The sequence below is a fragment of the Globicephala melas genome, chromosome 5 (genome assembly GCF_963455315.2).
Source record: "Globicephala melas chromosome 5, mGloMel1.2, whole genome shotgun sequence".
In the NCBI taxonomy this organism is placed as follows: Eukaryota; Metazoa; Chordata; class Mammalia; order Artiodactyla; family Delphinidae; genus Globicephala; species Globicephala melas.
Genome location: NC_083318.1, coordinates 73,963,128 through 73,988,079, shown reverse-complemented (window position 1 = coordinate 73,988,079; position 24,952 = coordinate 73,963,128). Strand labels below are relative to the sequence as shown.

General features: G+C 40.8%; 1 protein-coding gene across 1 annotated transcript in view; it reads right to left on the bottom strand.

Moving 5' to 3' along the window:
- KIT (KIT proto-oncogene, receptor tyrosine kinase) overlaps window positions 1–24,952 on the bottom strand; it is an 85,873-nt gene that overhangs the window by 28,722 nt on the left and 32,199 nt on the right. Inside the window, exons 2-7 of the mRNA XM_030880558.2 lie at window positions 19,737–20,006; window positions 15,775–16,056; window positions 14,565–14,701; window positions 7,893–8,064; window positions 3,827–4,016; window positions 1,294–1,409 (exon numbers count right to left, since the gene is read on the bottom strand). Of these exons, the coding sequence (XP_030736418.1) occupies window positions 1,294–1,409; window positions 3,827–4,016; window positions 7,893–8,064; window positions 14,565–14,701; window positions 15,775–16,056; window positions 19,737–20,006 (1,167 nt within the window). The remainder of the gene's footprint in view (window positions 1–1,293; window positions 1,410–3,826; window positions 4,017–7,892; window positions 8,065–14,564; window positions 14,702–15,774; window positions 16,057–19,736; window positions 20,007–24,952) is intronic.

Here is a 24,952-nt window from a genome sequence, read left to right as displayed (position 1 = left end):
GCTAGCTGCTTCCTGTCTTCATTTGTAAAGGGATCACGCTCACCACCCCACCACGCTAGTGAGCGGCTGCATCAGTGAAGGAACGATGGAAAATCACTCTATGCAGCAAGTAATAAGCTCCTGGAGGACACGGAACTGGCTCCCATCCTGCAGCCCAACACACACAAACTGTTACTAAGCTGCTCTCTAGGGAATGTTCCAGGTTGTCTCCTCACGCCCCCCCGTCCCTCCCTGCCATGCCCCGGATGGCTAATTCCGATGGTCATTTTGTGGGCTGGTCCCTTGAGATTCCGTGCCTTTGGAGGCCTCCTGCCTCTGGTCCCCTGGCTGGTGTGGTGTGGCAGGCACCTGCCACCCTTCCTGGGAAATGCAGGGGGCCCCAGAGCAGAGCCAAGAGCGGGCCCTACACTTGGCAAAAGTCCCAGCTGGTGAGCACAGCCCCAGGCATCAGCCTCTGTGCAGAGAAGCTGCCCCAAGACATTGTGGGATGTGGGCCACACAGGGCTCAGGTGTTCAGGTTCCCACGTCCACTGCCATCCTCCCACCCTAAACCACCTGCGCCCTTCTCCCACAGCCTCCACGTGACACGCAGTAGGGACCCACTGAGCTGAGCGATACTGCATTCATCTCACACAAAGAATACCCCAACGTGGGCTTCCCTGGTGGCGCAGTGGTTGAGAGTCCGCCTGCTGATGCAGGGGATGCGGGTTCGTGCCCCGGTCCAGGAAGATCCCACATCCCACATGCCACGGAGTGGCTGGGCCCGTGAGCCATGGCCGCTGAGCCTGTGCTCCGCAACGGGAGAGGCCACAACAGTGAGCGGGCCCGCATACCGGAAAAAAAAAAAAAAAAAAAAAAAAGAATACCCCAACCCGAAAGAGAAAGCGTTGTAACAAGAAATTGTTTGTCAGGGCTTGATAGCACTTCTTTCCCACCTAATACCATAATCTAGCTCCTATTCAACCTCCGGCTCCCCATTTCAACAATCAGTAAGAATACATTCTCCCTCAAACTGTTTGCTATTTTTAACTTCTATGGCTCCTCTGTTGACTTCAAAGGCAACACCCAGCATCTGAGCACCAGCTACAAGGTCATGTGGTTAGTGAAATGTAGGACAAGGAATTGGTTTTTGTACACAGTCTTCCAACCACCAAACCACGAGGTCTTTGTTAAGGTCAAATTATCATGAAACGTTATTGACCCAGTACACAATGAACTCAGTGCAGCAGCTGTTACAAACACTAGCCACAACTTAAAAGAATAAAAAGATAAGCAGCCATTCGTTCTACTCACTGTTCACGTAAACATTAAATGTCACGGAAGAATTCGCATCAGAATTGGACACGAGAAACGTGTAAGTGCCTCCTTCGGTCCCTTTTAATCTGGTTAGATGAAGTTCACTTACATATCTACAAAGAAAGGACAACCCATCAGTCACCTGTGGACGGCCTGCCTCGGGGCGTGTGGCTTTATCAGTTTCTACCTGAAAATACATGCTTATTTTGGAAAAATATGCCCCACTTAATTCAGTATTAACAAGATCCACATTAACAAACAAGAACACACACATATATTTCATTGGGGACAGATGCCTGGCGTGTGAGAATACAGAGTGGGGAAAGGCTCTCTCGGCATAAAGGCAACCTCACAGAGATGGCAGCCTCTTCCGCTTCCTGAGCTGTCCCCACGGCCGCATCCTTCTCTGCCCTGGTCCTCTGTTCAACCTCCCTCTCATCGGTGTCCTGAACTCGCCCGCCCTGCTTTAACGGCACCTGCCTGGCAAAACCCCAGGCTGGCAGGCATCTCCATGTAGGTGTCTCCCTGCAGATGCTTCAGGGTCACACGGCAAGGTCAATACCGCTGCCCTCACCTTCCTTCTTGTGACACCACCGTCTCCCGGCTTTCCTCCTTCCTCCCCGCCGCTGCTTCTTCCCAGTGTCCTCTGCAGCATGTGCTATTCGACCTTCTGTTTCACAGCAAGGACATCGTAGATGGCTGTGATAACTGAGCACGCGGTACCACCATCGGGGGCGTTACTGACACGGGCTCCAGCATGGACGGAGCACCCTGGGCTCCCCTTGACCCCCACAACCGATTCGACACGCGGTGGGTGGTTCAGTCTCTCCTCTCACACTGCATGTGCTCCCTGGGCAATCCATGCTCCCCTGAACTACTTACTGTCTGCTCACAAATCCTGACCTCTACTCCAGACCTCCCTGTCCTATGCCTTCCTTCCTCTACAGACCTATGCTCACATGCCACGCCCCCAGTCCAGAGTGTCCCTGTGACTGGACTGTGGCTCACCCACACCCTTTCTTCTCTCCTTTCCCCTCTCTACCCTGTTCCCCCCAACTCCCCGCCAGGTCTCTCTCTCCTTTAATGAAGACCTTGCCTGTGAATCCCTCCCGCAGGCGCTGCATCCAGGGAACCCGACCTACGATACATTCTACCTGAACATCTCGGCTCAAGATCCCACAGTCAACCTCAAATTCAACAAACCCCAAGCCGAGCTCATTGCCTTTGCCCCCTCCCTCTCCCCTCCCCCTCGAATAGTATTGCCTCTTACCATCCAACCTGGCTGCCACAACCAGACTCCTGAGAGCATCTTCAGCTCCTGCCTCTTTCCTAGTCCTTCGATCACCTTTAAGGAGGAATCCTGGACACCTCCCAATACATGCTCTTCCCTCCAACCCTTAGACCGAGGCCCAGGACAGCATCCTTTCTTATCCACACTCTTACAACAGCCAAGAGCTCCTGACTAGGAAAAAGTACTAACTCTATCTAGGCACCTACCTCTTATCAGCCTTGGGCTCTTGTTCAGATTAACACACCTAGGTCTCAGATTCCTCTTCTATAGAAAGAAGGGAAGTAAGAGTGCCTCCTCATCGAATTTGTGAGGACCAAAATTATTGAGTTAATGTACATGAGGGACTTTGAACAGCACATGGCAGGAAAAAAGCACACACAGCTTACATGAAATGTCACTATTGCTACTGTTTTTATTGTAAGTGTTTTGAGGATCAAATGAGAGGTCTGGGGCTTCCCTGGTGGCGCAGTGGTTAAGAATCCGCCTGCCAATGCAGGGGACACGGGTTCGAGCCCTGGTCCAGGAAGATCCCACATGCCACAGAGCAACTAAGCCCGTGCACCACAACTACTGAGCCTGCGCTCTACAGCCTGCGAGACACAACTACGGAGCCCGTGTGCCACAACTACTGAAGCCCATGCGCCTAGAGCCCGTGCTCCTCAACAAGAGAAGCCACGACAATGAGAAGCCCATGCACCGCAACAAAAAGTAGCCCCTGCTCACCGCAACTAGAGAAAGCCCGCGTGCAGCAACGAAGACCCAACACAGCCATAAATAAATAAGTAAGTAAGTAAGTAAAAATTTAAAAAAAAAAAGAGAGAGAGAGAGGTCTGATGTAAAAGAAACTTGGGTTCACCGCCTGGCCCAAAGATGCTTAATGATTCTTAGTTTTCTTACAGTCTTAAAATAAATGATTAAAGGCACTAACATTTCTCTTTCTCTGAAGAGAATTATTTAATGTGTCCCTAGTATATGCTAGTCACTGCTTTGAACTATCCTCAGAACTCTAGGAGAGAACTATCCTCCAATTTACAAACAAGAAAACTGACGCATGGACTTTTCTGTGTGCTCTAAACACACAGCAAAATGAAATGATGATGACTCAGGAAGCAGCCCCAAACTTCCTTCCGTTATCAGCTGTCCTCTCATACACTGACGGGTCACAGAAACAGGATCCGGTAAGCCAAGGGGACAGGGTGGGGGGAACGTGTAATTCCCCAAACAAGGCCCTTTTCTTACCTGATGTTACTTTCATTGTCAGACTTGGGGTAATCTTCCCACTTGTCAGTGGAAGTTCTGTTCATGTATATCCACTGTCGGTGTTCAGGTTTGGGATATGCCTCATACTCAACAACCAAATCCACATTCTCGCCATCGTTTACAAATACTGTTGTATTCATCATAGGGAAGATATTAATGAATCCTTTATCTAATCACAGCAGAATGAGACAGAAAGAAACTGTTATCCCCAAAATCTTGACAAATAACAAAACTTCACCTTTGGATTATAAAGATATTGAATGATTTCCAGTATTAATTGGCAATGACAAGTAAGAATTTTGACTAACCATTTTACATTTTATTTTGCTCTTGGAGAATCACAGTCATAAAGTGAGAAAGGACACACGTTGGAAATGTTTATTCTCTTATCTCTGCCTCTTAAGCAAGTCTGTTAAAGATCTATCACCATCTTAGAAGTCTTCTAGAACTACCAGTCCTGATGTTTATTAGGCTAAAAAGTATTTGGACTAAATAGTTAGCCCATACCCAGATCCAATATAATTGTATATGTGATAAGAAGATGTCATAAATCAAGAAGGGGAAGAGAGCCCCGATATTTAATAAAAATGTTGCAAGAATGTCATTTAGTATTTAGAGAAAAATAAACTTAGATCTTCTTATCATATCATATATCACAAATGAATCAAGGACAGCATTTTAATAATTAAACCATATTTTTAACTAAACAACGGAATTTACTTCTATCAAAACTTTGTGGAGGGGAGGGTGAGGGGAGTTTTCTAGGCTTTTTAGAAGCAACCAAAGAAATAAAAATCCTAAAAGACAAATCTAAATACATAAACATTTTCAGAAAGTATCTATATATAGGAAAATTAATTAAGGTAATAGGAAAAAGAGGACATAAAAATATAGAAGGAAAAATAAACTGCTAATTTAAATAAGGCATTCCTTTTCACATATTGAAAGTAGCAAAACTTCAATAAAGCTGTTAAAAAATAATGTATATCCACTCTATGGAAAAATAGTAAAACTAATCTGAAATAAACTCAATAATTTTGCAAGTGTACTTAAAGTAGCACACTGAATTACACTTTGTAAACGGGTACAACTCTTGTGGAAAGCATTTAGCGATATAGATTTTTAAAAATTATCTACTTTTCAATTTAATCCAGAGAACTCTTCTTAGTGAGGTAGATGGCCACGTGCAAAAAGAAGTGCTATTTACACTAGTCATAATAATTTTAAAGACGAGAAAATAGAGAACTGGCTAAGTAAATAAATCAGCCCTTAGAAATTATTATATAATAATAATAATAACAATACAAGGAAGAGCTTGGAAAAGACCATCATAAAATAATTGCCAATATCATATTTATAGCCTCCATTTATGGAATGCTTTTTAGCATACACTTTGTTTAATAATTATGACAAACATTTAACTTAATACTGAAAGAGAACGCTTGTAACCCCTAATCACAGATGAAAAAGAAATCAAGTCCTGGAAAGCCATATAGGTGGCGACCCAAAGCAGAGCCTACATGTGAATACAGGTCTGTAAGAAGCCAAGGCTGGTCTCTTTACTGTTGCACAGCCTAGAGTCTCCACATACTTCAAATGAGAAAGAGAGAGAACATAAGATTGTATGTATAATTAAAATCCTGTTGCATATAAAAATATAACCATATACCAAATCCTAAAAAAGCTTATATCAAGTTAGTGGAATTATGGAAGAGTTTTAATCTTCTATTTATTTTTCAAAATTTGAAAATTAATTATAACATTTTATATTGTCATTTAACCAAACAGTGCCATTGTCTTTGGCACTGTTTGGTTAAATATATTGATAGCCCCCATGATGTTGACATGAGAGTATTTGACTCTCCTTTAGTTTCCTACAGATTCAGAATAAAAAAATGGAGTCAAACTGTCCTTTGTATCAATGGAAAAAATATTTTTCAGGTGAAAATCAAAAATCATCCAAATGAAATTAAAACACCACTTTGTTCTAATACCTGAATCATAAAAGGTACACCCCTGCCATTCTTTAAGCTAATTTAGATTAATTTTGAGGAAATAAATGTTTTGTCTGAATGTTACGTTAAATTTTCAGGTACTCAAGATCATAAATTCAAAGATATCACACAATGCAAAATATTCAAACACCACAGACAACGATATTTCCACTGATTTCTCTCCCTCTCATCATGTACAAAATACTAAAGTTCTCCTGAGTTTTCTATAGTCCAGTTTGCTCAATATAGTTTTATGTCCTATAATAGGACACAGCTTCAAATTCATGAAGTGTAAGAATTATTAGACTCAAAGAACCCCACCTGGGTTTGTTACAGAGGATGATTTAAGAAATTGACGAGACATTAACATTTATTTAATCAAGGGCAAACACTGTGCCGGGCACATCTGCAAAATATATGGCCTTTCTCCCTCCACAGCCTTGGGAGTTAGAGGCTATGTTTCTTGGAAGAGAAAATGCAGGCAGAGTTAAAGTGGGGTGTATTTGAAAGTTAAGTGCCAGAGCTCCAACTCAAAACCAGGTTGGGGCCACCCAGAAGCCTTTTTTGCGCCACTCCACACTGTGTCCAAATCCTACTCCCAGCCCCTAAAGAAATTACTTTTCTCTTTGTCTCTTACTGTTCCTCCCATCCCAACCCACTCCTGAAATAGTACAAAGCCAGATTCAGGTTCCACGGCCTCCAGTCTTTCCAGTTATACAGTTATATTCTTGGAAATTGATGAATGGATTTTAAAAATCTGATTACATACAACAATAAGCTCCAAACATCCTTACTAATTGCTTTCTGGAGCTGAAGCTGATATATCAACATGCTCCCTAATCAACTTAGCAAATTAGCACTTATGGAGTTTAATATTTTAAAAGCATAGCCTTTTATTCAAATTAATAAATGGTTCACAATCACATTTAGGGACAGAGTAGTGCCCTTTCTCTGGGCTGGCTCTGTAATTGCAAGTAAAGTGTCTTTTTCACATTCAGTCTGGTGAGATACTTTCCATTACAACATGGGCAGAAACGCCAAAATCATATGAGATTATTGTGGGATAAATCGCAGACTTCTAACATTGGTACATAAATTATTGAAGAAATATGGGGGAAAGGAGAGAAATGAAAACAAATATCACACCATTTTATTATTGCTCATGATGAATTTCACCACCCTACAAGTACTTAAAGTCAAGCGCTGAGAATATGGTTGCATTAAAAAGACAAGAAAATAGATTAAACGCAAACAGTACTAAAAAGACAAGAAAAGTATAAACAAAGTAATTTTAAAATTATTATTATTTTCAGTAATTCAAAATACCACACTCTGATCTCATTAAGTAGGTGCTTGGGAAATAAATATTCAGTAAGATCTAAAGCATGGAAGACTAAACCAGTTGTGTATGCCAGATATGATGGGGTTAGGGCACAGGTTACTATGTTTCAGTTTATGCTCTGTAGAATCAATGACCCATGCCTGGTGGGCTGTCTTCCTGAAGGTTTATGCTACAGCCTATAAGGCTGGAGGACAGGGTGAGGTCAGGGGTGTACTGAGGAGGAGAAGCCAATTCAGTCCTTCCTGCTACAAAGGGTGACTAGAGCCCATGAATCATAAAACGATAAACCAAAAGGCTGAGGAACCTCACCAGAAGATTCAGAGAAATACATTAAGCTCTAAGCATATGCCTTCCTCCACAGAGAAAAGTCTCCATCCATTTCCAAAGTCAAGTCATTCAGCAAGGACTAGAGTTTCTGGAAAGGCTCAACCTACATTGTTATTTGTTGAGGTAGGGGAGGTAAGCAGAGAATGACATGTTCAAACAGTTACAACTTTCCACTTGCCTCTATTAAATTGGTAGAATTTGCTTTTGTGCTCTAGTTGGAAGAGGCTACGAAGATCATTTTCTTTCATATATTCATCCATTCATTCAGTAATAATAAAAACCCTAAGAATCTGTTCAACATTCCATTAACGTAAAAAGGAAACCATCTAGTAATTCCTTCATTCACTATGCCAGTAATTTATCCATTCCCAGAGATATTTACCTACTACTTCTAAGGTTGTTGTGACATTTGCTGATCCAAAAGTATTATTGGCATAACACATGAACACGCCAGAATCATTAACTCTTGCTGAGCTGATAGTCAATCTCTCCTGACGAAGAAAATTGAAGTCACCCTGATGCCAGCTATTCCTCTTCACCTGTTCTTTAGTCTGCTGGTTTCAGAAGGAGAGGGAAAAAAAAATCAAAGATTACCATAAAATTTATATTCAGGATCTTTCCTAGATAAATTAAAAATAGCAGCAATTAACTTCTCCGTATTAGCATTCATTATACACTACTTAAGTAAGTATAATAAAACATCATGACAAGTCTGTCATTGGAACACTTCATATTACAGGATTATATTGAAAGATAGTTATTACTGATGATTGTAAAAAATGAAAATTCATTTCTTAATAACCACAGCATACGTAATTCCAAATTCTCTGCAGTGCTAAATATTTTTTAACAGTGCCAAATTTTAGAAGTTCTTATATAAGAAATAATACAGGACACTGATATTTTAAAAGTCAGCATATTTATATCCTATCAATACTTCCTGTTATATATATATTTTTTCTATTCTACATCCCACTGGTTGAAAGAAAACACATCACTAGTAACAATCGTTCTATTATATTAACATTTATATTATTTTCATGAATAAAAATAGACTTACAGTGTCTAAGACTAACTCGAAAATTCATCCTATAGTTCTTACCCAGCAGAATTTTGGCAAGTATTAAAGGGAGTTCTAAAGTATATAAGACATATAAGACAAAATCCCCAATTATTTACACATGAGCTGAAGAGAAAAGGTTGTGCATTTACTCTTGTGATATCACCATGCCACTGTTAATATTTATCTGCAGATAAGACATGGAGAGATTTCTTGTATGGAAAACGTCATGGGGAAACAACCATAATATAAACTATAACCACTCTCTGAGAAGATTGAAAGAAATAGCATAGAGCTTTCTGCATCTTCCAAATTTTCTGTAACATGAACACATTCCTATTACGATGGGGGGAGGGAAGCAACTAAAAAAGAAACTAAACAGGAGCTGATATTGACATGAAACAAGATCAAGGGTGATTCCCTGGCCAGGCTATGGTGAACCTATTAGCATTAGACCATTCTGACAGTACTGTAAATCCGAACAGTCCTTCTGGAAAGCAACTTGGAAGCATGGTTCAGACCACTAAGCAACTCCAGCAAATTTATCTCAAGGAAACAACTCAACAGAAAACAAAAGGTCCAAGATATTTACTGCGGTGAAAAATTGCAGATGACCTAAATGTATACCAGGTATCAAAACTATGAATACGTGAAAATAAGAAAAATGCTTCTTTTATGTAAAAAGCATAAAATGAGTGTACCTTAAGACAGCAACCATGTGTTAATACATATGCATGAGGGGAGAGAGAAAATAAACATGAAAAAAAATGTGGGCAATATAGCATTTGTAAGGACTAACCACTTGAGACTACTGAGCACTTGAAATGTAGTAGGTCCAAATTGAGTTGTGTTGCAAATATAAAATATGTCCCAGATTTTAAAGACTTAATATGAAAAAAGTAGTGTAAAATATCCCATCAAAAATTTTTATGTTATGAATTTGGTAAAGTAGCAAGATACAAAATTAATGCACAGAAATCTCTAGCATTCCTATACATTAATGATGAAAAATCTGAAAGTGAAATTAAGAAAACACTCCCACTTACCATTGCAACAAAAAGAATAAAATATCTAGGAATAAATCTACCTAAGGAGACAAAAGACCTGTATGCAGAAAATTATAAGACACTGATGAAAGAAATTAAAGATGATACAAATAGATGGAGAGATATACCATGTTCTTGGATTGGAAGAATCAACATTGTGAAAATGACTCTACTACCCAAAGCGATCTACAGATTCAATGCAATCCCTATCAAACTACCACTGGCATTTTTCACAGAACTAGAACAAAAAATTTCACAATTTGTATGGAAACACAAAAGACCCCGAATAGCCAAAGCAATCTTGAGAAAGAAAAACGGAGCTGGAGGAATCAGGCTCCCTGACTTCAGACTGTATACTACAAAGCTACAGTAATCGAGACAGTATGGTACTGGCACAAAAACAGAAAGATAGATCAATGGAACAGGATAGAAAGCCCAGAGATAAACCCACGCACATATGGTCACCTTACCTTTGATAAAAGAGGCAAGAATATACCGTGGAGAAAAGACAGCCTCTTCAATAAGTGGTGCTGGGAAAACTGGACAGCTACATGTAAAAGAATGAAATTAGAACACTCCCTAACACCATACACAAAAATAAACTCAAAATGGATTAAAGACCTAAATGTAAGGCCAGACACTATCAAACTCTTAGAGGAAAACATAGGCAGAACACTCTATGACATAAATCACAGCAAGATCCTTTTTGACCCAAGTCCTAGAGAAATGGAAATAAGAACAAAAATAAACAAATGGGACCTAATGAAACTTCAAAGCTTTTGCACAGCAAAGGAAACTATAAACAAGATGAAAAGACAACATCAGAATGGGAGAAAATATTTGCAAATGAAGCAACTGACAAAGAATTAATCTCCAAAATTTACAAACAGCTCATGCAGCTCAATATCAAAAAAACAAACAACCCAATCAAAAAATGGGCAGAAGACCTAAAAAGACATTTCTCCAAAGAAGATATACAGATTGCCAACAAACACATGAAAGAATGCTCAACATCATACATCATTAGAGAAATGCAAATCAAAACTACAATGAGATATCATCTCACACCAGTCAGAATGGCCATCATCAAAAAATCTACAAACAATACATGCTGGAGAGGGTATGGAGAAAAGGGAACCCTCTTGCAGTGTTGGTGGGAATGTAAATTGATGCAGCCACTATGGAGAACAGTATGGAGGTTCCTTAAAAAACTAAAAATAGAACTACCATATGACCCAGCAATCTCACTACTGGGCATATACCCTGAGAAAACCATAATTCAAAAAGAGTCATGTACCACAATGTTCATTGCAGCTCTATTTACAATAGCCAGGACATGAAAGCAACCTAAATGTCCACTGACAGATGAAGGCATAAAGAAGATGTGACACATATATACAATGAAATATTAGCCATAAAAAGAAATGAAATTGAGTTATTTGCAGTGAGGTGGATGGACCTAGAGTCTGTCATACAGAGTGAAGTAAGTCAGAAAGAGAAGAACAAATACTGTATGCTAACACAGACCTACTAGAGAATGGACTTTAGGATACAGGGAGGGGGAAGGGTAAGCTGGGACGAAGTGAGAGAGTGGCATGGACATATAGACACTACCAAACGTAAAATAGATAGCTAGTGGGAAGCAGCCGCATAGCACAGGGAGATCAGCTCCGTGCTTTGTGACCACGTAGAGGGAGGGGATAGGGAGGGTGGGAGGGAGGGAGACACAAGAGGGAAGAGATATGGGAACATATGTATATGTATAACTGAGTCACTCTTGTTATAAAGCAGAAACTAACACACCATTGTAAAGCAATTAGACTCCAATAAAGATGTTAAAAAAAATTTTTTTAAATGTTAATTATATAAAATATTTTGGATATATTGGATTAAATAAAATACATTAAAATCAATTTTACTTTTTTTTTTTTTTTACTCTGTCATGTGCCTACTAGAAAATTTTAAATTACATAGGAGGCTCACATTCTATTTCTACTGCACAGCGCTGCTAATGTACAGTGGTAGAATTCTAGCTATTTCTCTTTTTTTCTCATGGTATTATATTTTTGGAAATTTTTTTCACTAAAATAAGCATACATAAAAGCTGACTGCCAAAGTTGAATGTTTTGGAATCAAAAAGAAGAGAAACCTGCTTGGTTAACTAACTGAGATCTTGGCCAAGTCAAGGATGCCACTATGGTCTCAGCTTTTGTTTCTAAAAGGCAATGAGAGAATAAAGGTCTTTAAAGGCCTTTCCGGTTTGGAGCACTATGTCGACTTGAAGATAATCCCTTCTAAGAGATTCTTCTAATAATTGGCAGAAAGCTGACATTTTCCTGCCTAAGAGTAATTGTTAAGAAGAGACAAAGGGGAAGTGACATTTTTCTCTGGCCTCTTCCAGTCCATCATACAGACATCTCCTCGGCAAAGGCAGAGTGACAATGGACAGGTCACAGACTATATTCTAGATTCCTGGTATCTTCCTTCTAGTTCCTGCAAGAGCCCAGGAGTCCCTGTTTAGGGAGCTAAACAGGACAATGAATACATTGGTGCTAGAAGGAATAGTTTGTTAATAATTGATACATCATCAGCACCCAAACCCGAAGGCCATAATTTAGGATACTGTCAAAGATCATAATAAAAGCAAGCAAAAATACGAGGGTTTAGAAGCCTTAGAAAAGCTAACCAAGATTCACAGTGTTGAATAAACTCCAAGACTCTCTTACGTTTTAAAACAAACAGTTGCAAAAATACCACAAGAGTCGTTTTACCCTAAATTTCATTGTGAATTAAACTTATTCTAAATGATCCAGATCAAATACTATGGATTTTTGAAAGAATCTGATAGTGCTATAACAGGGCTAGGTATTCCAAATTAAGCCAAAGGATATCAATAAAAGATTCATGGAGGAACCCTGGCATACAGCCATGAGCCCCATCTGCAAGTCACACATTACATATTGTTTGCATGTGATTTGCTCTTCCTTAACCCTTGGAGGTGCTCACTGGGATTTCCCCAAAGAGTTCCCAACACTGCAGGCTTATCTACCAGCACCAGCGGATTAATTGGGAATGGCATGCAGGACTCCTGGGAAAAAGTGGTTCAGAATCAAACTGCCTGGGGCAATTTAATTCTCATCTCAAAAAGGCTAATTTTCAAGCTATGGAGAGGCTCAGTTACGCACCCCGTAAATTGTTCTCTCATCTGAAATCAAGGATCATAGAAAGGCAATTAATATGGGACTGTGTTCTATAGGGTTAGTCAGAAATTCATGTGTAAGCTGTTGGTTTTATGATAGGACTTGTTTCTCTGACCCACTGGTTCCATTCTCCTGTTAGTGGCAGGCTTCACTTAGCAAGGTATCCATCACTGGTCTACATGAACGCCATCATAATGGTTTGCATTACGCTAATCACCATAGTTACTTGTTTAGCAAAGGATTCTCTAAACAGGCATGAAACTGCCAATGTTGAATACAGAGCATGAGGCGGAAGAAGAGGAAGAGGAGGATGAAAAGACAGTATTTCCTTTCTTCCAACGTAATACGCATGTGTGTACTCAGGAAAAACTACCATGAGAGCAAATTAACTACTTGGCCAAGATCATTCAAACAAAAATTATTAAAAACTCAGTCACGGGCTTCCCTGGTGGCGCAGTGGTTGAGAATCCACCTGCCAATGCAGGGGACACAGGTTCGAGCCCTGGTCTGGGAAGATCCCACATGCCGCGGAGCAACTAGGCCTGTGAGCCACAACTACTGAGCCTGCGCGTCTGGAGCCTGTGCTCCGCAACAAGAGAGGCCACGATAGAAGCCCGCGCACCGCGATGAAGAGTGGCCCCCGCTTGCCACAACTGGAGAAAGCCCTCGCGCAGAAACGAAGACCCAACGCAGCCAAAAATAAATAAATAAATAAATTAATTAATTATTTTTAAAAAGTAACAAATGTTCAAGTACAGTTGGCGTCTTTAAAAAAAAACTCAGTCAATGGGAATCTTAAGGCAAAATATTAGGGAAACCGGACATTTTAAAGACCTTGTTATTAATATGAGTATTAGAGAGGGAGAAAAACCTTCAAATATAACTGGATAAAATTTATTTAATTTTAAGATATGCCTAACACGGTATCTGACATACAGTAGACATTCAATATGCATTTGTTAAACGAATGATAACCTAAACGTGTCCAAATGTTTCAGATTGATGACAGCCATTTTATTAATAGCGACTAAAACAAATAGAAAACCATTAGCAACCTGATCTCGGGTAAGCAGGCTCAAAGGAGGAAATCAGATGCATACAAAAAGAAATCTCTCAAAGGGACAGGCCTCTCTGTGGCAGAGGGAAGGGCTTCTTGGCTGACATCTGAGACCATTGATTTATGTTTTTAATATGGAAGGAAAAAAACTGGCAACTTTCCCCAATATTTTAAATAATCTGGTCTGAACAGTTGCCATAGTAGCTTTAAAAATCAAGGTAGTTACTCACTGAACCATTAATTTTTTTTTCCCCCCACAAAAGTCATTCAAAAGAAACAGCATGGAGTAATAACAAGTCTGAAGTTTTCTCTACGACTTTCTCAAAATAAATTTACAAAATGACATTTCTTTGTTACTCATAATGAATATACACATCTACCTATGGTGCAATGAAAGGGGTAAATACACATCATCTGTACACACTCCAGAGAGTTCCACCTCTGACAGACACACCAGCTGAGCCATCCCCAGGACAATTAACAGACTTTTCTAGAATATGTAAAAGAATGTATATGTATGTATAACTGAATCACTTTGCTGTACAGCAGAAATTAACACAACATTGTAAATCAACTCTACTTCAAGAAAATAAATTTTTTTTAAAAATGGACTCTTTTAAAGAAAAACCTTCAACTCTCCCACACAGAGAGAATGATACTTTGAGGCAAATGGAGAAAACAATCCACTCACCTGGCTGTTTTCCCTTATCCACATTGATTCCACAGAGCTAGACACGTCTTTTATCAAGCACATCACTGCAAATTCTTCCCCTTCCCTGAGAAGATAGCTGGCTTTGGACACAGACACAACAGGCACAGCTCTGATGGCTAGAATAAAACGAAACGTGGCCCTCAAATAACTGGCTGTAGTAGAGCATAACGTTTTAACTTACCATTTTTCCTCAGCTCACTTTGTGGTCTTTTAAATAAGATATAAAGTAGGGTACTAACCGATCTGTATTACTTGTATATTTGAAGACATCAGCAATGAAATTGTACATCCCTCAAGTAACTTCATTAACACCGAGTGAAAAAGATAGACTGTCTACTTTGAGATTATGATAATCCTGGGCAATGCTATTTTGAAATAGGTAGAAGCCCTGGCATAGTGAAGCTGCATTCATCTTTATTTGACTTGCTGGTTTCATGAGAATGTGACCAACAACTAATTATATTCTTTTAACCAAACAGGCATCTTTCCCACGCGCTATAAAAATAACGTCTTATTTCTTAAAATCACAGGTTTTAAATAATCAAACTTGCCTTAATTCCAAAGAGCATCCTTTTTCAAAAGCCTTAATAAAAACTACTCAATAGCTAAATGCCAACTGGTGTTGAGTTAGATGATCTCTGAAATACAAAAATCTGGGTATCTTCCAGCTATCAAAATATTCTACATAATGCCACATTAAGAACAAGGTCCAAAGTCAGCTGGTACTTTCCTCCTCAGATTGTGAATAGTTTGAGAGGTATTAAAATTAAATAGCTGAGGAGGAATCAATTCATAGATCAATAGTAAATCAAGGAGTGAATTATCTGTATGCTAATCTTTTCAGTGTAACTAAGGCTTCCCAATGAGTTTCTCTTGGAAGGAACAGTTTGTGCAATTATGAAACTTTGGGATGTCCTGACGTCAGTAGGTTTAAAGACCGTCCCCAGGACCATCTGAATGCCCATCCCTGGCAGACACACCCAGCTGGAGGTGGTCATGGACCCAACACATGGGATGGAGGCTGTGAAATAAAGTATTCACAAGCAGCCAGCATTATTTTGAGGCTGGGCGAAACGATCCAAGAAGCTACCTGAGTGACATACTGAGTTGGACCAGTGAGAAGAGAGAAGTCTTCTTTTAGATCAAAGGATGCTCCGACTCCCAGAAGAAAGCAAACAAGGGCCCATACCTGCCCTCACTTTCAGGGTGAATTTCTTCGACAGCACGGACTTGCCCTTCTGGTTCGCCGAGCAGTGTAGACAGAGCCGATGATACTCGCGCTTCACATTTCTGATCGTGATGCCGGCCTTGGGGTCAGCGACAAACGTCAAGTCCTTGGGAAGAGGTTTCCCCTCGCACCCCGTGAGGGAGTAATTGGTCACCTCTGGGTCTGTCAGAGGACAGCGGACCAGCGTGTCGTTGCCTTCCTTCCCGTACAAGGGAAGCTCAACCAGGAAAAGCTTCTCAGGATCTACAGCATATCAACAATTAGTAGTTTGAATGGCTGGTCACAGACACTGAAAACATTTTATAAAAATCTAAAATATTGCCGCTCATAACAACAATCCCTAGTGGCCCAAATGGCTGCTGACTTTATTCTTTGCAAACAAGAGTAGAATTTATCCGAGTCATACTAATAAGGAAGAGTTAACACCTAGTAAACGCTTTCCATGTGTCAGGCACTAAGCCTGGACCATTACACACTTCTCACTCTCATTTAATCCTCAGTACACCCCTATATGACAGGCGCTATCATTATCACCATTTTATCGATAAACTATAGTCTCAAAAACAGTAACTCTCCTTAAGTGACACAGCCCAGAAATGGCAAGACAGAACTCAAAGCCAGGTCTGACCGATACCACAATCTGAACTCTTAAAGCTCTGGGAATATTTTATTGTAATAGTTACTTTTTTTCTACAGCAGGTAACACTCCAAAGAAACTGGGCCAAGAATAAGCCAGGCTGATGGTATCTAATAGGGTGGGAAAAAGTGGAATTATACCTTGTTCAGGACTTTCCCACCCACTGTCCCACCTGTAATTTGTTTTGATCTTATCTAATTGACACAACTTCTACTTTTGTGTGAGCCTTTATCACTTTTTTGAAAAGTGTCCAAATATACTTCCATGTTGTACCAGTTTCCGAATTAATCATATGTTTTTGGTTTTTTTTTTAATCTATTTAACAAGCAAGAAGACCTATTTAGTTCAGAAAGGTGAAATAATTTCCCTCTGGTGATACAATAACTTGCCTCATTTGTCCCCAAGTGTGCTTGACTTCAAAGTCAAATATGTACTCTACGCCTCCAAGACTAAGGGAGAAGCATGGGAAAGAGTCTATGAATTAAAAGAAGAATACAGGGCTTCCCTGGTGGCGCAGTGGTTGAGGGTCCGCCTGCCGATGCAGGGGACGCGGGTTCGTGCCCTGGTCCGGGAGGATCCCACGTGCCGTGGAGCGGCTGGGCCCGTGAGCCATGGCCGCTGGGCCTGCATGTCCAGAGCCTGTGCTCCGCAGGAGGAGAGGCGGCAGCAGTTGAGAGGCCCGCGTACCGCAAAAAGAAAAAAAAAAAGAAGAACATAGAGGTTTAGAGGCAGGCAAAATGACCACGATCTAGGAGTCATGTGAGGGTATTCAATGAGACGAAAGGGAAAAAAATAAGAAATGTTTAAAAAGGGGACTAACTCATGTTATCAGTACTCAAGATGTGCTAAGAAGAAAGGAATATGGGAACCCCATGGGTCAGCCTGAAGCCTGGATGATAATCAGTAGTAACAGTGCAGAGTACATCAATGTGGAGAATGAGCTGCAGGGGTCCAGATGTTTTTCCTTATATAGTGAGAGAATTACCAGCATCTCCATTGTTTGTAACAACACGGGTTTCAGAAAGTTCCTAAGAACCACCAGCTGAACACCCTGAGCACAGGGACTTTCCACACAATTCTTTCTTCATTAAGATAAATTTCAATCAGCTTATAAGTAACAATAGAGTACAATTAAGACTGAAAATGAACAAAACTGAATCATCATACAATTGTCGTTCAGTGTTTTCATTCCTACAAAACCCTAACCCCTCTGCGGGGGCCTCTTTCCAGAGTTCCCAGTCTCCAGGATCCTCCAGTTTCTGAATAGAATCTAGAAAACCATCAGGAGGCCACACAGTATAAATAACACGTGGGCCCCACTCTATTCATATTCCTTGAAAGGTATGTATAAATAGAACTTCTAGAAATCAAATAAACCGATATGCAAACGGGGAGCTTATGAGTTTCAGAAATGCTACGGCAAATACTTGATCGTCCAAACCAGGATACTTGTGACTGAAAGGGGTACTCTTAATAATTATGCCAGGACACCAGGCATGGACTGGGAAAGCCTCCGGTCGACTAGGATCTCATATAAGCAAATACAAACCTCATTCTGTATACACAATATGCTGCCGCCTCTACTGTGTAAAGGTAATACAGATACAGGGTTGGGCCCACAGATTACACTTAAAATATTTTTTAATTGTCCTTTCCATCTGTAAACCGGGTGTTCCACAAAAATCAATGACATAATTGAAATATACTTATCATAGAATTTTGACCAATTTTCAAAGAGTTTTCCAAAACAAATTATGCACCTCCCAGCCTTACTAAGTTATTCTGCAAACAAATTATCTCATAATGGCTGAAATATGGTTCGAGGCTATAGCTGGTTAATTTTCCATCTATTCTTTCTCAGTCACTTGAGTCATAGTTCCTATAGCAATGCCCCAATTTCCTTCACTGCTGTCTAAGACAAATTACTTAAGCATCCAAACATCTTAAATTGGTAATAATTAAGTATAGTCCTAAGTTATTGGGGATGACGTCCCCCATCAAGAAAATCTGTGAGCCCTGTGAGACTGATTTGGCTAATGCAGCAGTTTCCCTATTTAGTCAGCTGTCTACCCACCCTATTAATAAGCAGAATGATACTTCATTACCACCTGGAAATTACAGAGTACCTTCCTGAATGTCAAAGAACAGAACATGGTTGGCTCCACAATTATGGAACCAAACCCGGAGGCTAGCTGTGGCTTTTCAACGCGCGTCTTTCTTTGCAGCGACCCACCCAGGAAAGAGTAAAAGATAAACTAAGGAGAGGCAGCGTCAGTTTCACGGCAACCTTCTGTACAGAGAACATGAGAGTCAATTTTACTAACCCTTGACAGAACTAGAATTTGCACAATTTTGTCTCCCTGATAACAATTACATAAGAAAGACAGCGCAGGCGATCTTATCCAAGCATTGCCATGAGGAACTGTGACTCTAGGGGTGGCTCAGATCCACAATCTAGGATAAGTTTATTCGGTCCTCTTCCACAATACCATGCATGAGGTTGCAAGGACAATCCCAGGCCAGGTACAAACCCAGGACTAGAACTGAAACTATTTATCCTCCTATAATGTGGGTCTGTCTCTTAAGCTTTAAGTGCTTCAGTTTTTACATCAGCAGAAAGAGATTCCTCCCTTATCCCTGCCCCTAGCCCCCTAGGAAATTTCCTCCGGACAAGGATATTAAAAGCACAAACACAGATGAATCACTGCATTCATCACATGAGATGAGGTTCAGAAATCCAACCGTCACATTTTCCTTTTGTTTCTAAAAGGTCACAATTTTTAAATGAATGAACTGACTTCTATTAAGAACCTAGGAAGGACAGGAGGTGCTTAGCCAACTGAGTTATTTTTCTGGAATTTACTCCCTAAAAGTGGGTCAATTCATTTGAAGCTTTGGTCTGTTTAGGCCTTTAGAGGCCTTTAGTTCCCTGAAATGTTTTTACTAAGTGGGAGTATCTGGAATCTCAAGGCATTAAAATGCCGCCTTCCCAAAGGGCCTAATTTATTCTCAGGGTTTACTCACATCACCAGGACAAATGGGCTAAACCATATTGTAATCTCATTAGGAAGAGTTACACAGCCTTGCAGACCTCCAGCTGGAGTTATACCCAAAGCCACTATGTATCAAAAGATGGGGGAAACTAACAATAAAAATTTTTGTCTTATGCTTCCTAGACCCAGCCAGTAATATTTTATCCATGACTCAGCCATGTGTATGTCATCCCTAATTAAGGACAGGATATAAAGTTTTCTAAGTATAGCATCAAAGAAAGCTGAGCATTTACCTCTAACAAACACATAAATGGAACCGCTCAAGCCGCCTTCATTGGTGCACGTGTAATTGCCTGTATTTGTGGCCTCTGCTTTCTTGGTGATCCATTCTGGGTGTGTTTTCTCTCTCAATTGACCCAGAGTCTCAAAAGTCCACTTGACAAATCCTGGGTCGGTGCATAACAGCCTAATCTCATCGCCGACACTGACAATTAACTCTGATTTTGCCGGATGGATGGATGGTGGAGACAGTTCCCCTGGACTCACAGATGGTTGAGAAGAGCCTGCCAAGAAAAATGAAAATCGTGTTGAATGTGATCTTTTTCTTAGGCGAAATAAGGATTTCTTCCAATATTGATTTCCATCTTCTGTGTACTCGACAATAAAAATAGGACAAAGCTGCCCAGCTATTTATGGGCAGAGAGTTCTTTTTAAAGTTTCTCAAGTTCATCTAGAAAATTAAGTTATTTTCTGCAACCCTCAATTAACCCTGAGGGTCACCCTTGGTATACAAGCCAAGACTTGCTGGATGCCATGGCCTTCGCTGGGTTAAACACAGAGCGGGGTCAAGTTTCCACTCTTCACGTGGGCCATTGCAATGATACTGACATGCTGACACCCAGTCCAGAAACAACAAAAACAAAATCTTACACTATTAAAAAAGAAACTACTGGGCTGTCACTCTTTAAGCAAAATGTACATGATCATGATTAACTTGGCTTTTTCTTAAAACTTTGTGAATTCAGTTATTTCTATGCAATTCTCCTTATATGGTGATGGTCATCAAAAAAGGACTATCTCGAAGTTTCAAATAATAAGTCATAAAGTGAAAATCTTATTTTAATGATCAGATCATGAGATTTCCTGGCCTATGTTGGTTTGCAGCCTGATCTACCTACCTAATGCCTAGAGAGGTTTCCTACATAGGAAACTAGTTTAAAGATATAGACTCTGAATATGAAACTTGAACCTTAGAAAATTCACAGCAGCCAATTCATTCATTCATTTGTGCACGCCTGCATCTGTAGCATGAAGGCAAGTATCTGTTCATTACCTGTGATCTACAAAAGCATTGTTAGGTGCTGGGAGAAAATCCCCATAAACGGACACACAGTCCTTACACTCCAGAGCTTAAAGTACACAGTGTTCAATGTCAGAATAATGAAACAAAGGTACAAGGTTTAGCTTTAGTCTAAAGAAAAAGAAGTGGGCTGGATTTTCACAATATCAGAAGAGGAGAAAGAAAAGACAGACAGGTACCAGAGATATATACCACGGAGACACTCATGCACAGTGAGATACCAGAGGTCAACTAGGTTCACGGAAACCAGTGAAAAGCTCTGGTCCTCAGGTAGGCAGGAGCCACAGAACCCAACAGCAAGGATTTGAGATGAAAAGAGGAAGATCTGAGACTGCCAGAGGAAGAGCACATTAGTGGCTAGAGTGCCACGAAAAATACAAAAGGCTGACTCACACATGACCTGCGTGAGATGGGCTGGGGCACCAGGATACCAGAGCCCCCTGGGGGGCTTTCAGCTACTTCTGCAGGATCATGGGGGGAACGGTTCATGTGCCTGGGATTCGTGCCCCCCGCACACATACAAGGTCAGCTGGAGAGGGTGTGGAGAAAAAGGAACCCTCTTGCACTGTTGGTGGGAATGTAAATGGATATAGCCACTATGCAGAACAGTGTGGAGGTTCCTTAAAAAACTACAAATAGAACTATCATACGACCCAGCAATCCCACTATTAGGAATATACACTGAGAAAACCATAATTCAAAAAGAGTCATGTACCACAATGTTCATTGCAGCTCTATTTACAATAGCCAGGACACGGAAGCAACCTAAGTGTCCACCATCAGATGAATGGATAAAGAAGATGTGGCACATGTATACAATGGAATATTACTCAGCCACGAAAAGAAACGAAATTGAGTTATTTGTAGTGAGGTGGACGGACCTAGAGTCTGTCATACAGAGTGAAGTTAAGTCAGAAAGAGAAAAACAAATACTGTATGCTAACGCATATATATGGAATCTAAAAAAAAAAAAAAAAAGGTTCTGAAGAACCTAGGGGCAGGACAGGAATAAAGACGCAGACGTAGAGAATGGACTTGAGGACACGGGGAGGGGGAAGGGTAAGCTGGGATGAAGTGAGAGAGTGGCATGGACTTATATACACTACCCAATGTAAACTAGATAGCTAGTGGGAAGCAGCCGCATAGCACAGGGAGATCAGCTCGGTGCTCTGTGACCACCTACTGGGAGGGTGGGAGGGAGACACAAGAGGGAGGAGATATGGGGATATATGTACACGTTTAGCTGATTCACTTTGTTATACAGCAGAAACTAACACAACGTTGTAAAGCAATTATACTCCAATGAAGATGTTAAAAAAAAAAAATGTTACTGAGCACCAACAGTATGAGACGTGCTATGGACGAGACTCTGTGCCCTCTAGACTGAGCATCTAAATGGAGGAGCCAGAATGTGGGAATGAAGCGGTTAGGATTATTTTTAAAGTCGTACAGTGCATTAAATAATGAAAATGGGCACAGCGGTAAATAGAGATGCTATTATTTCAATTACTTATCCCCTTTAAAAAAGGAATACTTCCGGGAATTCCCTGGCATTCCAGTGGTTAAGACTTGGTGCTTTCCCTGCTGTGGGCCTGGGTTCAATCGCTGGTCGGGGAACTAAGATCCCACAAGCCACGTGGCACGGACAAAAAAAAAAAAAAAAAAAAAAAGGAGTACTTCCTAGTCCATATGAGCGACATTGACAGTAAACTGAATCCAAAAATTCTCAAGAATTTATATTGCAATATATTTCAATCAATTCAATCTTCTCATGAGTGGGTCTTAAGGGCATATGCAGATACTACAACCTGGTTGAATAAATACTGTTGACTTCCGGAGACCTGCCACCCCAACGTAGGCAAGGCTTAGCTGTGTGACCTAAGGCAGGCCACTAGAGCTTTCTGTGCCCAAGTTTCCACATCTGGAAAATGATGATAGAAATACCCTAATTTCACAGAGTCCTAATGCAAATCAAATGCGATAAATACACGCAAGGAGCTTAACACAGCACTGCGGTTTGTAATAAATGCTAGTTATTACAGTGAAGCAATAAAGCATCCTAGGTAAGAGCTTGACTCAATTTTTGAGGTTTCTAAATTGTCTTTGAATTTATTTTATTGAAGTACAGTTGATTTACAATGCTGTGTTAATTTCTGCTATAAGCAAAGTGATTCAGGTATCCACATATATATTCTTTCTCATATCCTTTTCCATTATGGTTTATCACAGGGTGTTGAAATTAGTTTCCTGTGCTATATGGTAAGACCTTGTTGTTTATCCATCCTATATATGATAGGTTGCAACTGCTAATCCCAAACTCCCACTCCATCCCTTCCCCTTGGCAATCACAAGTCTGTTCTCTATGTCTGTGAGTCTGTTTCTGTTTCGTAGATGAGTTCATTTGTGTCATTCTTTAGATTCCACATATAAGTGATATCATATGGTATTTATCTTTCTCGTTCTGACTTACTTCAGTTAGTATGATAATCTCTAGAGATAAGACTGTACAGATTTGCATCCTGGCTCTCTCTACCACTTACTAAGTGGGTGATCCTTAGGCAAGTTACCAATCATCTCTGCCTCGGTTTCCTCATCTTGAAAGTAGGGATAGTAACAGCACCTGTTCATAAAACTGTTATGTAAAGCACTCAGAATTGTGCCCAGGCACATAGAAAACACATAATAAATACGAGACAATTATTCGAAAAACAGAATCTCTTATCTTCCCTCCAATCAGTCCTGACTTACTTCCTATGGATGTGAATGGGTCCATCATTTCCCAAACAGATTTCTGCCTACTTCGCCCTCCTTGGCAGTAAAATCATAGCAATCTTTCCCCAGAGCCTCTGCCCCACATCCTTGTATGCCTTTCCACTCCTGCTGTCCCACCCCAGACTAGCCACTTACAATGTCATGGAGAGAACACCCTCTCCTGAAAGATCTCCATGCCTCCAGCCTCCACTCACCCCACCCCCAAATCATCCAACCTCATAACCCTGAGACCCATCAGCCTAAAACACCACTTTTTCAACAACCCCACTCCCAGCCTCAAAACCCCTAACAGAGGCAGCAGCAGCTAACACTGACATCATGTGCGGCTTACAAAGCATTTTCACGGGATTAATTTCTAGCTGTTTCCTCTGGACCCAACCTGCCTCTCCAGTCAGACAGACCCTTAGGCTAAGGATGCTGCAAACACTCTTCAGTCCTTGCTATGCCCATCTCTCTGCCCACGTCCCCAGGACACAGCTACTCCACCAATTCACCTCTTTGTCATATGGAAAGCCCAGTCTTCATGGCTGTTGTTCCCTAACCACTCCAGGTCGTGATCACCTGTCCCCACTAAATCCCTCTAACGTGTTCAGCCCCATCACCCATTTGGCTTCTACTGCTGTACCACAGTGGTCTACATCTGTATCTTACCTTCTCTACCTACTGCAAGGTCTTAGGGCCCTCAGGGTAAGGATCCTAATTTGTACTTTTTCCCCTAGCATAGTCATAAAAAAGATTCCCTTCAATCCCTGAACATATAAAAGATTGGAGGAAGGACAGGTTCCAAAACACCCAGCTCCTGTAACAGATGTTAACAGTCTTCCGACCTATCCCCAAAAGAGCACAACTGTCTATTCTGCTGCTCCACTAAGAAAAGGGAGTGGCTTAATTCATCCATTAAAACTACTATGGAGGGGCTTCCCTGGTGGCGCAGTGGTCGAGAGTCCGCCTGCCGATGCAGGGGACGCGGGTTCGTGCCGCGGAGCGGCTGGGCCTGTGAGCCATGGCCACTGAACCTGCGCGTCCGGAGCCTATGCTCCGCAACGGGAGAGGCCACAGCAGTGAGAGGCCCCGGCAGTGAGAGGCCCACGTACCGCAAAAAAACAAAAGAAAACAACAACAAAAAAAAAACTACTATGGATACCTCCAAATTTGATATCATTAGTTTGCACTTTACTTCTAGAGTTAGTTTTAAAAAATAAATTTTTTAAATAATCCCCACCAGAAACATTCAGGGTTTTATTTTCAAAATAAATGATAAGTTCAACCCTCAAACTCATACTATAAAATGAAAATAGAGTTTATATCAGAATGGGACTGTGGATATCATTCTCTTGTCTCCAAATAATGCTCTCACAAGAAAAAAAAAAAACTAGA